This window comes from Rhodnius prolixus, unplaced genomic scaffold (assembly GCF_049639745.1).
Source record: "Rhodnius prolixus isolate KJV_2025 unplaced genomic scaffold, Rpr scaffold_12, whole genome shotgun sequence".
NCBI classification, from domain to species: Eukaryota; Metazoa; Arthropoda; class Insecta; order Hemiptera; family Reduviidae; genus Rhodnius; species Rhodnius prolixus.
In genome coordinates, this window is record NW_027411635.1 from 5,131,872 (window position 1) to 5,149,551 (window position 17,680).

The 17,680-nt window shown below is 35.7% G+C and overlaps 1 protein-coding gene across 1 annotated transcript; it reads left to right on the forward strand.

Annotated features, from left to right (window-relative positions):
• Positions 1 to 14,234: 14,234 nt before the first annotated feature.
• Positions 14,235 to 16,642, forward strand: LOC141461758 (uncharacterized). The gene is made up of 2 exons (XM_074143062.1): positions 14,235 to 16,185; positions 16,382 to 16,642. The coding sequence occupies exon 1, from the start codon at positions 15,186 to 15,188 to the stop codon at positions 16,146 to 16,148; it is 963 nt and encodes a 320-aa protein (XP_073999163.1). The 5' UTR covers positions 14,235 to 15,185; the 3' UTR covers positions 16,149 to 16,185; positions 16,382 to 16,642.
• Positions 16,643 to 17,680: the final 1,038 nt, after the last annotated feature.

The window sequence follows — 17,680 nt, forward strand, 5'->3', positions numbered from 1 at the left end:
GACAGTTTTAATTTTTATTTTCACTTTTTGTAAATATTTATTTATTTATTTATTTTCTTTTTAACACAGGCCAAACTATTAAGGCCTCTAATTGTACCTGTTTTTATTCTTAGGGGACAATTGTCCCAGAATAATAAATTTCTTTACCATTTCTATTGTACTTCTATTTCTATTGCCATTACAAATACAGGATGCAGTTGAATTAGTTAACTTAAACACAATTATTGCGTTAAATCATAAGGAAACTATAGTAAAATGGCTGTCAACGAGAGATCTACGCCTGCAATAATATATATGTATATAAAAAATACAATATTTTCCTATTTCATCTTAAGTCTTAATATATAAGGAAAACGTAATGGAAAATTGTGGCAGCCGATCTACATTTAGTTACCATATATGCATTATTCAGCAAAAATTTATTATTTAGAAGATATTTTGGGACCGTTGTTTCACCTACTTCACTCTGAAAATATGCTCCCAAGAGAAACTACCACTTTTCTTAGCTATTCACCTTCTCTAACTGCTTGTGAGAACAAGTGCTCTATTTTCGAGATAAAGTTTATATCAAAGAACTATGTTTCGAGGTCTTCTCAAAAATGGTCAAAGCTTTAATCATAATTTTTCATTTTGAGGTCTCCTGGATCAGAAAAAGTTTTTTTTTTGTTTAAATTGTGTTTTAAATTTTAAATTGAACAGACGATTCAAACTTCTCCCTAGACTTCTCGACAAACGATCGAAACTTTCACTAAATAACAAGTGACTTATCTACACAATGATTCTGAAACCTGTAGTGGACTTACGGAATGGAACTTTGGGGCTCAGCTAAAGCTTCCAGTATCTACAAAATCCAATCCTTCCAATTAAAAATGGATAAAGAAATATTGGAGGATGAGTAAAAGATTTCAAAGGCTAGAAAACGTGCTAAGGTAGGATGCAGTTGTGCAGTTTTGAATGGTGTCATAGCGGGTTTTGATTGAGTTGTCAGTTAGGCAGGTTGGTCGGAGACGGAGAAAGTGACAGTGTACCCGTTTAGGGCTATAATATGCTTAGTAAATTGGGCTGAACCGTACTCTCAAGGATAAGCTTGGCAGATTTGGAGATCAGGAATGTCTCAGGATATTGACTTAAATTATATGTTTCTGCTTGACATTACATTTATTGACTCAGGAGATGGAAACACAATTGAAGTCAAAAATCTTAGCGACAAACTGATTGTCATTAAATAACTTTGATTAAAAATCTTCCATTACGTCATTATGATTTACAAGAACAATTGTAGTCAAGAAACTAAAAATTTGCCACAATTCTTTCCCACTTTCTTGTTTGAATAGTTCCAACAATTTTTGTAGCAATTTTAGCTTGGCACCTGCCTATTGTATTTTATTACTACTGCATTTTATGGCTACTGTATTTTTTACTTTCATTTTATTAAATAGTAATTGTTCAAAACTAAAATGGTTACTTTCCACTTTGTTCCTTCTCCAAAAATTGACATAAGAGTAAATTAATAATTTGATATCAGTGAAAAGTCGGTTACGAAATTTCCCAGTTTTCTTCATTTACACCCCTCTGTTCGGGGTAGGGTTTTATTAAAAACCAAAAAAAAATCCATATGGTCTTGAAGCTCAATAACTTTTTCTGTAATTGGGTGACTCCTTCATTCATTAATAATTGAAAAAATACAGTTGAAAAGTTTAACAAAAATCATCGAGAAAGAATTTTTTTTAGACATTAAAGCAAAAATTTCATTGTTGATAAGAAACCTTTTTGAGGCTCTGGGTTAAACATATTTATAGGAAATTTAATGCTCTTTCGTTTGGAATAAGCACATTTGTTGTAGGCTAAAGGATAGAATAGTTACGGCCATTTTTATGGTGAAAAACATGAATATCGACGGAAAAGTTAAAAATGCAAATATCTTGGACACTATTGAGAATCGGGCCAAAGTGAATAGAGTATTTTTTGTTGCATTTGAGCTGCTGAATCACCTCCCAAAGTTTCGGCCACTCCTCCGTGTACACCCTGTATTTTTGGGGGTATTTTCTAAATTTTCTAGTTAGGCTGTCTTAAAATATTGCACTTAGAAGTCCCTAGGTCCTGTTACTTTTATTTTTATCAGCCAAAAAATATGATTTTAGGGTTTACTTTTTTGTTTTTGTAAAGGGTATGGTGGAACGCCTAAATAATATTTATATTTCATGGTTAAATTCAATGTTAGAAGGTAATTAGTTAATTAGTAATATTGCGGTCAATGTAAGTGTGATGTAGATAACATTAATAAAAGGGGACGAATATCTAACCTTTACAACAAATAAGCCGAACAGTATCTGAGAGAGTACCAAACTATACTGAACTGAAATGAACATTTGTTGAGGATCGCCATGGCCTTTGTTTGACCTTTAGAAAGTTCGTAGAGTCAGTACCATTGTCGGAGCAAATAAATTATTGCATGCATGTCCGTATATGTGTTATTCAAACTAAACTACATCAATTCACCATTTGGCTAGTTACTTGCAAAATTATATTCAGAAATAAAACAATCTGCCAAAAGATATACACACACGGCGTTATATCACTTACGACATTCACACTTAAATAAAATTATTTAGTAAATTAAATGTTATTTGGTCTAAATGTCTAAATAGTTATATTAAAATAAAATAGTTTGGAAAAAATACACGTTCTACACATTTAGTTACAATATTTAAATAATACATTCTTTATAGTTCGTTAGTATATTACAATTAATAATAAGGGAAGAAGGTAATGGGTTAGCTCAGTGGTTAAGTATTGGATTCTCACGCGGAAATTCCGGGTTCGATTCCAACTGCTGGCCCTTAGATTTTTCATTTCTTAGAAAGTTCTTTAGAGCTCCGGACAGTCGGTGGCCAGTCTTAAGAACTTGTTCTGTACAATTTGTTGGAGCTTTTTTTAAGTTAGTATTACAGGTTAAGTTCCATGCAAGACAGGCATATAGCAACATTGGTCTAACCATTACGCGGTAGATTAACAGCTTGTTTGGGGTATCAATATTTGAACCCTTTGATTACAGAGGAAATAATTTCTTAACAGCCGCTTTACCTTTGTTTACACGGTCTTTAATGTGTGCTGTGGAATGTCAGCCTCCTAGTCTGCTTTCTAGGGAACTAACAAATTTTTAATTTTAACTGAGTTATGTATAGCACCGGGTCTCCGCTTGGTAAAAAGTATGACCACTGTCTTGTCATCATCTTCCGTTTACTGCAGAACCTATTTGCAGTGCTCTTGTCAGCCTGTTTGTAATGGTTTCCGTCCTCCATGAACAAGTTTTGACAACAATGTCATCAGAATATAGATCAAGTTTTACATCTTTAGAGTTGGGTAACATATTTAAGAATATTATGTAAAGAATGGGGCCAAGAATTGATCCCTGGGGTACACCGCCACTAACTTGTTTTAGGGAAGAATTTTTTTGATTAATAAACTCTACTTTATAAAGTGATTATTCAAGTCAAAGTCTTATTGTGGCATTATCTGTTGGCACCAAACTAAATTACAAATTTGCACTTTCCGAGATTTCCCCATTCGCAGTAAAAATCCACTTTATCGAACGCAAGAATTCCCCAAAACGCCACAGTTTCTCAAAACGTGCTGTTACAGGTGAGCCGGCGAAGCTGAGAAGACCGGAAATCAAATCCAGTATTTGTAGTACTGAGCCAATGATATAAACCCATTTTTTTTGTTAGAAGCCTATTGGCCACACAGTCTTTCCACAATAAAGCTATACGTAGCTGTTACTTTTGGCTACACATACTGGTCAGAAACTCTTTATTATATGACCATCTTGTTTTGTATTCTCTAGCAATTTAGGAAAAGCATCTAAAGGGGTAGAGAAGACAGTGACAGAGAATGACAGGTAGAGTTACAAGTGCCAAGTGGACCTACCGCTAGTCCTGCCACCTAAGCAATGCCACTAGCCTGCTACGTGTTGCTTTACATGTTACTGGTACGTGTGGCGCGTGTGCTGCAGTATAAATGAGCCGGCCTACAACTACAGATTCTCTTTGCCACAGCAGTAATGCGCCGAGTTTTTAACGAGTCTTCAAATCCTATCTGAATATCATACTATTTTTATTTTTTCAGTTTGTGAGTTTTACAACTTTATAGTCAGTACGAAAAGTATAAAGTGAGCTGTAAGAAGCTCCTTGGAAGAGAAAATCTAAGGATCGGTAACTGGGTTCGAACCCATGATCTTCCCGTTGAATTGATAGTATGTTCATTTCCATTTCATAGACTTTGGCAGGCTTTAGCGATTCCTAGTTTTCTAAAATATGCACATATCCAATCAGTACATCAATTTTTTTTTTTTTTTTACAATATTAATATAATGGTCTTTAATAGGCGCCACGGTAATCGAGCGGTTAGAGGCGAGACCTGCAAAGCCAAGATGTATTGTGCGGTACTGGGTTCGATTCCCGGTCTTAGGCCTTGGATTATATTTTCATGGTTAATATGAGAACTTTGTAGTAAACTATGTAGTATGTACGATAACTAATTAGGTAGTTGGTCGTAAAAAAGCCCGCCTGAAAAAATAGGCATTACTTTACCTTTTTTTTAGTAGTCTTTAATTACATTCTTAATCTGATTATAAATTTTTGAATTATTGTAATTTATTTCTAGATCTTCTCCTCACAAGTTTTACATAGATATGTAATATATTGTCCCTGGAAGCCGGGAAGCGACCGTGGGGAGCAGTAGGGGAGAACCCCGATGCGAGACCGGAGAATGGATTAGGCACTAGAGCCGCCCAGATCAGGGAAAAGTTAAGACACCTATCAGCGTTGGATCAGGAGCAACTGCCGATGGTACTGCCTAGGGGATGCACGTTACCCAGCTATCATCGCATGGTCACGGAGTAAGTACAGGACACGTTACACAAAAGGAGTGATTGAACCCTCCCCAAAGTCCCTGGTCTGCTCCTATTGGGTTCTTGTGCCCAAGAAAACCCTGGATGGGAGCATTAAATATTGGTTTTGCACCGACTTCCGGGCTCTGAACCAGATTATTTATCCACTTCCGTTGATTGTGGAGACTCTGGAAGCCTTGGGAGAAAGTAAATATTTTACGACCCTAGACCTAAGCTGTGGATACCACCAAATCCATATCCAACCGGAGGATTGCGAGTAGACGGCCTTCTCTACCATGGCGGGCCATTATGAATATAAGAGTTTGGTGTTCGGGCTGGTAAATGCACCTGCTACGTTTCAAAGATTAATGGACCAGGCCCTGGCCAAAATCAAGGGGACAGAGTGTTTCGCCTATTTAGACGATGTGATAGTTTAGCGCTTCACTGTCAACGACTGGTACGTGTTTTCGCCCTATTGAATGAAGCGAACCTTAAGATCCAGTTAGAGAAATGCCAATTTGCTGCGTCCAGGGTACGATATTTGGACATCTCGTTACAGAGGCAGGAGTTAACCCGGTACCAAAATAAACCCGGGAGGTACAGAGCTTTTTAGGAATTGCAGGGTACTACAGGCGTTTTATCACGGGTTTCGCCGACCTAGCTAAACCACTCACCTTACTGCTAGAAAAAGGGACGACCTTCAACTGGAAGCAAGACCAACAAAAAGCATTTGACTCGCTACGAGAAGCACCCAGTTCGGAGGCGGATCTAATTTACCCTAACTTTGCGGAGCCATTCATTTTAGCAACGGACGCATCTTGTGTCGCCATTGGCGTTGTCTTATCGCAAATGCGGGAGGGGTTTGAGAGGCCAGTGGCGTTTGCCAGCCGATAGCTGACTACCCCAGAGCGGAATTATTCAAACACAGAGAGGGAACTGCTGGCGGTAGAGTGGGCGAGTGTGGCTGGGCTTTGAGGATGGCGGAGTTTATGTACGAGGTGAAGCATAGCAATGCTGACACGCTCAGTCGTGCCACACGAACAGTAAAGATCACACTAAAGGAACCGGAGGATGAATGGCGGCGGGCGCAGGAGCCCCTAATACTCCGCCCCGGAGCCCCGGACCGAGTCCTCACGGACCAGGGGAAGAATTTCACCTCAGAGATGTTTAAGATGGTCTGTAAGAACCTGGGCAGCAAGAAGTTACAAACTCAGCGTACCATCCCCAAGGGAACGGGATGTTGGAGCGGCTACACCGGACCTTGGTCCACTCCCTGGCCTGTATCGTGCGCAAGGAGGTAAGGGATTGGGATTGCTGGATCCCATATACCCTACTAGCCTTCAGGAGCACGCCCCACTCCTCGACAGGGTACACTCCCGACTTTCTAGTGCATGGGAGGGAACCCCAGTTGCACTGGGGTGCCAGTTCTGGGTAGGGGACCCTGAGGGTCGAGAGGAGTTCGTACAGGCGTTGAAAGAGAGAATTAGCGAGGCGTACAGCATCGCTAAAGGGAAAGATTCACAAAGGGTTTAAAGGGAAGGCCCGGGCAAAAACTAATGACAAGGGCAAGCAATCAAGGAGTTTTAAAACTGGGGTAAAATATATTTGCATGAACCAGAAGTGCCCCAGAGGCATGCCCGGAAATTTAGTTTAATTTAGCGTTAGCCTCGGGCGGAAGAAGTATAGTCCATACGAACAGGTTGAAGCCTGCCTTCGAGAGGGCGCCCTCGAGATCCCGGGACCAGAGTGTTAGTAAGGGTCGGATCGAGACAAACGGAAGAGATAGCGGATCTGGGGGCCAAGAGAACAGCGCAGAGCAGAGAGGGGGAGCGAGTGGGAGTGGGAGAATGATATCACAACGGAATCGGAGCAAAATCCTCGACCAGTGGACTGGAGAGCGGTGGGGAGGAGCCGGGGATGCCAGCTGGACCCCCCAAGAGGGAGAGTCAGTCACGTAATGCGCGACCCCTACGAGTTATGAAGCCAGGCAAGCAAAGGGGGGACTAAAGGGGCCGTGCCCCATGCCCCAAGCCACCCCACTGTTGCCGCTTCGACCCGAGATTAATTATCGCCCTAGGCACAGGAGGGGTCGACCAAGGGATCCATTGCCTTCGTTAGTTTGTTGGCCGAGATGTGGTGGTGGTTTGTGTAAACTAACCTAACGTTGCAGGGACCCATCACTGACAGAACCAAACCTGACGAAGACCAAGGAGGAATGAACAGACATGGAGGCAGAGGTAGGGTACGTAGCCAATCCAAAGACCTTTAAAAAGGCCAGCTCAGTTTGGGACAGTAGCGGTTGAAAGCCAGAGACAGATGTGGTCCATAAAGAAATAGCTCAACTGCTCTAGGATTAGGAAGAAAGGTAGCCAAGCGCCTTGCGGTACAGTAACCCGGCTAAGAAGCCAGGTGAGGAACTGGAGGGAAGCCGAGACGCAGGCAACGAAGCCCTCTGAAGAAGACACGGTGGCAAGAGACTCCGGAGGAAGCTAGAGACGCCAAAAAAGAGTTGCGGTTATCCAGAAACAGATGGAAAAACGCCCTTCCACCGCCCGAATGCAGAGAGTAGGAAAAGTGAAGCTACCAGGAACCCCACTTTTCTTTTGTAGGGGATAATGTAGAGAGCCGACAGACAAGGCGGACCAGGGAGGGCCGCAGAGTGGGGCGTAGTTGGAGTGGGGCTAGGGTGGCCAGCCTCAAGAGAGTGACAAGCCAGTTCTGCCCAGAGCCCGTGCGAGGTTGATTGTAAGCTGTACGCCACTCTGTCCCACTATCAAAGCTGACCATTGTCCTTTAGGAACCGTGTGGGAGAATAAAGATTCTTTTGTTTATTTCTGTATGCCTTACTAACTAATTGTATCAACTGAACCCTACAGTATCAACAATTGTGCCAGATTTCTCAAATTAGAAATTTTTTTTTTGTAACATAAGTGTTATAAAAATCTATTTTTGATTCTGATGTTTTAAAAATGGGTTTTAGTTAATGTGTTTAATGGGAAGTCAATCACTTCTATTTACAGATAATAAACAAATTTTGAAAAATTTGGTTGAATAACGCGGACCTTGAAATTATTCACTTATATGCATATAAGGTTGGCTTCCCACTTTTACAAAGAGGAGATACTACAACAATTCAAAATATGAAGGAAATGTAAAACTTCCAAACTTCATCACCTTCAGAAATACAGATTGAAAGCTAGAATTGTGCACAATTGTAAAGGAAAATGTATACTATAAATATACATACATATTTTCAGAAAGTTTACAGTGTAACTTGCATGTTTGGTAAATTTCATTTTCGAAAAGAACTATTTGCTGGTGTAAGTTTATCTAAATGCGCACACAACTTTTTGCGCCAGATTTCTTAAATTAAAAAAAAAAATTTTTGTGGCATAAGTTTTATAAAAATCTATTTTTGATTCTGATGTTTTAAAAATGGATTTTAGTTCAATTATTACATTGTAAGTCAATTAGTTCCATTTGGAGACAATAAACAAATTTTGCGGGCCCATAAAGTTATGACCAATGCTGTCTGTAACGAGAGGACATTGCTGGCAGTGCTAAACTCTTAGGACCAATTGGCCTCACATTTTGAGGCACATTAATTTTAAATAAAATCAAATTCACGTTATAAAATCTGTATGGAAGAAAATGTTGTCACCAATTATTTAAATTATATCCGTGAGATATTTCTGATTAAAACCATAGACATTATTTTACTATCTGCTTATAAACTTATTATTATATGTTATAAAGCGAACTAGCATAAAGTGACGGCGGTATGCTTGTTAAGCTTATAAGACGTTGGAAGCAGAACGGCAATGTATGCTTTCTCTGAGTGGAACAGATCAGGAACGGCCTGGTAATCTACGTGGCAGTGTAATAAGATTATAAGCTAGAAGCTGGTGAATTTAATAGCTTCCAGAGCCACTAGTATTAGAATAATTCCAAGAAAAGGGCTCTAGATAACAGTTTCAGAGGTGCGCTGGGGTGTGGCACAAAGTTTAGCCTTAAGTTTCAACTGTCACATGCATACGATTTCAACACCAATATTTGTATTGGTTGATTGGATTGATTCCCAAATTGGTTTGATTGATCTAATTGATTTCCCAAACACCAATTTGTAATTAAATGAAATTTACTTCAAATCATAATTTGCCACATATTGTGTAATATTTTTGCGTGTGAAACACGCCAATTTTTTTTTTTTTTACCTAAATAATTCCTCAAGTGAAAATAAGACTCAACAAATTTTCGTTTCGAGTCTAAAAAATAAAAACATTGGTATTTTACAAATTAATCTGTCTGTGGAGTTACGCAAACAGTAAAGCTCAAAAACACAAAAAATACCAGCGATTTGATATTTGATTTAGTTTTGCCACAGTCAGACTCTAAAATAAGGTTATAAGGTTATAAGAAGGTAATAATGTTAGCCAATAGGGAAATGCTATTCTACTGAACCGATATGGAGGGGGCTCTAAAACACAACTCCTGTGATTCTCTATAACATTTATGGCAAAAAATATTATATTTTTATATAAGTATATAAAAAAAAATCCATTTTGCTGAAGATAGGACAGCCTTAAAATTTGGTGTTTTAGACCACTGCCATAGAAAGATGAAGTGCTTTGGACAACCAGGAAATAAGGATCAGTAAGATATGATCTAAGGATAAGGATAAGTAGATGGAAGGATGCCTTTGAGTTGCCACATTAAGCCCGGGTGTTATGCTCGGTCAACTCGGTTAATGTAACAACTCAAAGGCATCCTTCCATCTACTTAGTTACCTTATCCTTAGATCATATCTTACTGATCCTTATTTCCTGGTAGCTTTTTCAGAGGTTAGAAATTTGCACCAGTAAAGTAAATTTTTAAATTCCGTTTGTTATACGAGTATGAATACAAATCTGTGGCTTGGTGCAAGAAGTGCCAATGTCAAAAAATGGATTACGAGTGTACGTCCTCTTTGGTTTACCTGGAGAGGGAAAATATTGATGCTAAATTTTGACATTGGCACTAGTAAGTTTTAGTAACTCAGTTACTACTTTGAAATTGACTTCGGCACTCCTTGCAAGAAAAATTCTGATGGTTAATATATCAAAACAGTTTTTTTACTCATTTTTACCAAAATCTGACTTCTTGCACAAAGTACTTCTTTAGGATTATTATATTTGAGCCCCCAATCTTCTAAATTAATTTCTTATAAGCATTCAACTACTTGTAAGGACCAATTAAACTTAATGTCGCTTGGATAGAGCTTACTCATTACAATTCAGTCTCTTTAAGCAGATTTTTTTACATAGTTATCATTTAAGGTTTATTTACCTGGGGCAGAAAATCACAAAAGAAGGAGAATGGGAAGAAGTGGTAAGAAGATGCAGCTTAGGATGGTCAGCATTTAATAAATATAAACATCTGTTACGATCCAAGGTGGAAATAGAGCACAAGGCAAAACTATTCAGAACATGTGTGCTGCCAACTATTATATATGGTTGTGAAACATGGACCTTAAGTGCAAAAATAATAAAAAAACTAAGAGTGACTGTGAGATCGATGGCAAGAATAATGCTAGGAATTACTAGAAAGGATAAAAAAAAGAAACAGTGGATAACAGAACAATCACTTCTGGTGGATGTCGGTAAAATAGTGACAGAAAGAAAATGGAACTGGGCAGGGCACATAGTAAGAACAAAAGATGAGAGATGGTCCAAAAAAATTATAGAATGGTATCCCAGAGAAATGAAAAGAAAACGAGGAAGACCATCCCGCACCTGGGAAGAAGAGTTTAGAAAAGTTTGTGGGGGAGTTACCTGGATGAGAGTAGCTAGAGATAGAAGAGAATGGGAAAGATTGAAAACCGTGTATTCGACAGTGTGGCTATACCAGGACTAACTCAAGTTATTAAATCAAATCAGTGTAAAGTAAATAGGTGATGATAAAATACAAGAGTGTAAAGAGATAATAAGTGAAATAAGTAAAATTTATGAAAAATTCAATATATAAGTAATTTAAATGTATTCATGAAATTGAATTATAAATATGATTTGAATGTAAATAGGAGTAAAAATCAGTTCAATTAAATCAAAGCTAAAAAATGTACATAATAACAGGAAAGAAAAAATTATTTTATTCTGCAAAAAGGGACTTAACTTTATAATTTCTATTTTTTTCACTTTATTGTTTATCTAACACATTTAACTAGAGTATTAACAGCACTCTAACCTTTAAAGGTGCCACGGCTTAAAGCCGATTTGTTTATGTATTATAACTGCGTAAAAAAAAAAAAAAAAAAAAATGATGAAAAATGTCAATTTGTAAATCAAAACAATAAATGGCTATTACTATTACTATTACTATCATTTAAGGTTCTGTCACATGATAATTCTATTAAATTTTCTTTATCTTTTATTGATAATGATGTAGCTTTTCCTAAATTTTCTTTATAAAAGGGGGTTTGAAATCCAATTATCATTTGTGATTTCGGATTTTGGGAAAATACTCCATGAAAGACTATTTTAATACTGTTAAATGTGCTATTATATTTTCTTGTATATCTTGAGATAGACCAACCTGATTACTGTACTTATTAATAACTTTACTGTGTAATATTAATTGAAATAAGTTTTATGAATTATAGGAAAGGAGAATTTTATTCTTTGACTTTTTTTTTTAAATTTTTTATGTACGCCATTACTGATTATTTTTCGCGTACTACCAACCAGCAACTCGCGTACCCACTGGTTGGGAAACGCTGTTATAGAATCTTATTTTTATCCTTAATTTGTACATGAACATTTTATTTAAAACCATCAGCTGATTGTGATGAGACAGATACAAATAGAGGCAAAATTTCAACAGTGGATAAACGCTATTCTACTATTCCAGTATCGATTTGTTAGTGATAATATAAGTGTGGGCAGTAGAAGATATCGATCCCACATCAATGAATCTGGTAAAGTATCATTACGGGTTCGGTACGCTAGATTGCTTTATTACGGATCCGCATTTAATTAGTTTTAGTAGAAGTGGTAATAGTGTTCTGCGCCCTCCATGTTGGTGGCGCATGGATAATTTTGCTTGAAGTTTAGCTCATGGTTTAGTAAGTAGCCACTCTCATAATGATTCACCGTAGATCTCTAATTGATTAGGAATAAATTATTACATTATATGAAGTAGCGAACCGAAACTGTAAGCGCACTTTTACCCGCATTCATTGACGTGCCTGCTAACAGTACGAATAAATAAATATGTTAAAAAAAAGAAAAAAAAACTAAAGAATAAAAAATATAAGTTCTCTGTGGGAATTTTATCTTTTATAGCAAACGAGAAAATAAAAAAATTGTCAAAGTTGAGTGTTTTTCAACGTTACAGCTTTTTCGTGCAGTTTTTGACAATCAACTGTCCTACCGGACAGTTTTAATCGACCCTACATACCAAGGTTTCACTACTGCAACAAGATCATCACTTCTGAATAACTAGAAATTCACTAAAAATACAAAATGTAATCATTATAGCAGAATCCCAAGATGAGGCCAGCTAGTGGAGCAAGTCTGGCCATAGTTTCGATGACCGTAAATCCTTTATTTCAAAGCTCTGTCCTCAAACTTTATTTATTTTCTAAAATAGGCTCTTTGTCCTTTATTTTGTAAAGTCCTCGAAAAGTTTAAAAAAAAATTCGAATACATATTATTATTGTTGAATAATATGTGGACGAATGGAAAAACCCAGTTAACACTGCATAGCCAATCTGAAGTCAATTTGACTCCAAAAAAAAAATAGGAATGGTCTCTGTTTCCCCACATCTCATAGCTATCCCAAAATGCTCTTAGATATGCTATCCCCACTCTCTCACCATTCGATAGTCACGAGCTGAAGACCGTGGAATTCTTAGTTTCCTTTTTGCAGATTAGTTTTACTTGAATCATAAGAGTCATTTTGACTCCAGATTGGCATTACACACGTAAATATATCGGAGTCATTTCGACTCCAGATTGGTAATATAAGTAGATTTTCTGTTATTAACTTGACTCCAGATTACCAATTTGGTCTGCCCTTACAGGGAAATTTACTTCTACTTCAAACCCTTCTGCTGTCTTCCTCGCGAAGAATTCTGAGATTTTCCTCTTGATATTTTTGCGTGCCAGCAAGATTCATTCATGTTTATTCTTTTATTGAGCTAAATGTTACAGCGGTATCGTACAAAGGGAAGCTCAATAAACTGGGTTGCTACACTCATCTTTACATAATGATTCGATGAATCGAAATTTGTGTGCTAATCGTAAAACTTGAAGGTAGTCATTGGGTTTCTTTTTTAATATGATCAACATTTATTGCCTAAATGCTTATGTGATAAATTTACATAATTTTCATAGAAAGTATCGAGGCACAAAAAAGCCTCTTTCTAGAATTGATTTTTTGTCCGAATTACAGCGAATTGGGTAATTTCCGATCAATATCAACAGCGTACAGTAATTGAAAGAATAGTGAATGCAATTAAGAAAAATGAAAAAGTCCCTGATGAGAAGGCAGTCCAGTCAGGATTCTACAAAATACTGAATTTACAGAGATCCTAAGTTGAAGTTAATTCCTTCTGCGTGAAATGTTAAAGCCGATTTATGGTCAAAATTTTGTTTTTCCGTTCTTGATTCCCATTCTTTCTCATCCTTTAATGCAAATTTTATTATTAAAGTTGAAATCAGCATAAAAAAGATAAAAATAAATTATGGAGTCAATATGACTCCACATTGGCAATAACTGACTAAGTTCGAGCATTGGCAATGCAGTGTTAAAGGTAAGCACATTAGAAGCATGTATTTCCGTCAAGTACAACTTTCAAATGAACTGTATGGAATTTTGTGACTTTTTTAAAGCCTGAATCGGTGCTATTAAATTAAATTAATTCTACTGAAAAGTATGAAATTAATGTTATTTAAATTTTTACAATGTGCAATGTGATGTGTAATAATTAAGATTGTTTAAAATTTTATTGTATACATTGTTGTATTGCACTATTTTCGTAATCAATGTTATAAACTCTTGTATTTTGTAAGTAATTTTTATATTTTCTTCGATATGTCCTTTATTTTCCTCTCCAAAAAATATTGTCACCGTAGTCATAATAGAACTTTAATGGCGACTAATGTTGGTATTTGTTATGACAATATTGTGTTTGTCAGCATTATGGCGATTAGATTTTTTAACAACCAAGATCATTATGTTTCATCTTCTTTGTTTCAATTCTACTTCGGTAAGCACTTCTTAGAAGTGGCAGCAACTGCCATCTGGCTGGTTGTAGAAGTACTGGAAGATAGATTTAGTAGAATAATGATCTCAGTTCGGAGTCGCTGTAATATCCAGCGGTTTTCTGCTTGGTCACAAGTTTTGAAAATTCAGCTACAATACACTTACGGGGATATATGTGTTTTAAGGTGGTGAACCACAGAAAATGGTTTTTTAGAACAGATATGTGAGTATGTCTATCATGAATAAAAAATTAGTAAGTCGCCAAATTTTATTACAGTGAACAGGCAAAATATCTTTTTCAGGCAAGATTTTTTGTTTTTAAAGAAATATTCAATTTACCGCAATTTAGAGGATGCATGGGGGCTTAATCTAAAGTGCCTTACGAGTATAATGTCCCGCTGTACGAACTGTATAATTTTAGAATTAGTTATATTTTGTAATTACGAGCTATAAAGGAATTATTGAGAATCTAGCTAGTGAAAGTCAAATGGGTGTATTCGCTTTAGATTATTTATTTTATTTTGGTGTACCCAAGTAGAAAATTTGGAATAGTTCAAAATACGGTGAGTATTAAGAGAAATAGATCCTAGAATAAGCATGTGTGTTGGCGAAAATAGTAACATTATTTAAATTAAAAATACTGCATAATTTTTAGTAGTATTAACTTGTTTAAGAGATCAGAATAACTCTTAAAATCGAAGCCAATTTGGGGGGGCTATACCTGGTGTTTAAGATTCTTGGCGTGTTGTAAAGGAAAATTACTTCGGGGGCTCTTTGAACAATAATAAAAAGTATTTAAAACAGTGACTTTTCGAGATACTTGAGTAAATTTAATAGTATTTGAATCATACTTTACAATTTTTTGCGTAGTAACAATAAATATCGTTAAACAAAAGTATACTAATTTTTCTGTTACAATGCAGTAACATAATAATAATAAATTAGGAGAAAATTCTTGCTAAAAAGGGATTCTTTGGCCACACTGTCCTAATACAGCGTCTGTTCACAGTAGTGAGTTTATCTAATTCTAGTTTGTTTCTTTTTTGAACATAAAATGAATTCAATTGCTTTTTCAAAAAATAAATACGAGGCTGGCGATAAAGTGTTCGCGAAGGTAAAAAATTGTCCATATTGGCCAGCCAAAATTATGTCTGTTGATAAAACTAGTGCTGATATTGTATGGTATAGAGTTCTATTCTATGGTTCCTATAGGATTGGCGTATTAAAAGAAGAAAGATTATGCAATTATACTGAAAATAAGCAATTTTACGGTAAGCTAAGAAGTTCAAGTAAAACTTTTGAAACCGCAATTTTGGATATAGAAGCGGATATCGAAGGTTTTACTAAAATAGGTAGTAAAATATCTCATTTTTTTTCTATAACAAAAAATTTAAAACCAGAACTTAACGCACCATACCAGCTTACATCAGTACCAATTAACATACAAAGAGAATTTATACTGGCTACTAAACAATCTGGGGAAACGGTGAAAATTCCGCTAAATCTGAACAGACCTCATTTCACAGATGATAATAGAAAAGCAAAATGGGATGCAATTGTCTTGCAACAGGCTAAACTACTAAAAACGCGCATCGAAAGAGGCGAAACTATATCCGCCCAACAGGAGATGTACAATTGGACAAAGTCAAAGGCGTTTGAAGTTAAAAGAAAACATCATTTGGAACAAAAAAGGCAAGCAAGGTTAAAAATTTTAACAATCGAGCGTCAAATGTTAATTTTATACATTCAAATAAAACGTACATTGAAATCAATACCACCACTTCCAGAGAATTGTTTAAGATTTCTGGACCAGTTAAATAATTTACCTATTACCCAGTCAATGCTTAAAAAACATCCAGAAGTAATAAAAACTATCAAAAAAATAAGGCATTATGTTGGCCATTTTCCATCATGTAATTTAACACCACCTATGAAATTCTTATTTGAACTACAAGCCGCTGATATACGCTCAAAAGCCAGTAAAATCTATAAAAAATTCAAATCTACATCAAATTAAAATAGAGGAATATCCTAACTTCTATCTTTTCTTAAAGGTAAGTTCTAGAAAATAAATAAATAACGTTTGTGTTCTCTTAATCAAAATCTGGTGCACACTTTTTTTTTCTTATAAAAAGATACTCATCTTTTGAGTGGTTATCTTTGATGCATTGCGCTCACCTTTACCTATAGGAGCCAGTGTACAGAACAGCTCTTTCTAGTTGTATCTAATGTTGCTTATTGACTTTGTAGTGTTAAATAGCTGGCTACCTTCACAGGAAACAAGATTAGCAGGACTAAAGGACATTTTTAGACGAGAGTGAAGGTTATTGAAGAGATGAAACACAAAAAAATGACCGAACAACTAGACAACTGTAACAATCAATCTTTTTTCTGTGTCAGTACAGGATTTAAAGGTATATTGTAGGTAACAGGTAGATTGTATGGTAACAGGTAGATTGGTAGGTAACCAGTAGATTGCAGGTAACAGGTAGTTGGTAGGTAACAGGTTAATGGCAGGTAACAGGTAGATTGTAGGTTACAGGTAGTTGGTAGGTAACAGGTAAATTGCAAGTAACAAGTACATTGTAGGTAAAAAGTAGATGGTAGGTAACAGGAATATTGTAGGTAACAGCTAGATTGTAGGGTAACAGGTAAATTGTAGGTAACGTTGTTAACACTTTCTACCTCTAAGGACATATCTACCCTCTTATCAATAAATTGCTTTTAAACTTAATAAAAATAATCAGTCAAAAAAACATCATCTTTTTTAAGTTGTTTAAATATTTAAACTAAATTTTTATATCAATTTAAATTTTGAAGTCATTCTAAAATTCTGTTTAAAGATTAAAAGATAGAATTTAGTAGAAAAACGTTTTGCTTATATATTTTTGAGAGAAGAGTTGTTTGTTTCCACTCATTTCATCATTAATGTTGTGTAAATATTTCTTACGCGCAGCACTCTTATGTACGAAATAATATGAATAATCTATTACTTTATACAATAAACTTTAGATATTTATCTAGATATAACATATCTTGAGATATGCTCCACATTTAGATTCCATTGACTTAGTGGAATACTTAGTGTATCCTTTTATTTAGGAAAAAAAAAAATGTTGCAAGTTAACTAAATTTTTAACAATTTGTTGACTTGTTATTTAGATAAAGTCTGTTCTATTATGCTTTCTAATAGTACTTCTATTGTTACTATTTTATTTTGCACGCCAGTTTTGCAATGCCTTTATTATTTTTATTAAAACATTTTGTTATCTTTAAAATAGTTGTTAGATAATTATATTTGTAAACAGAATTTATTTTATTATTATAAATTCAATGACATTTCTTTAAAAATTAGGAAATATAATCTTTTATCTTGTTTTTACCTACATTATGGTGTTTTGATATTTATTTTCCCCTAACATGTTCTGATTTGAGGGCAGTGTTTGTAGTGAGTAAAAGCAGAAAAATCTTGAAAGGGTTCTGATTTGAGGGCAGTGTTTATAGTGAGTAAAAGCAGAAAGGTCTTGAAATGGTTCTGATTTGAGGGCA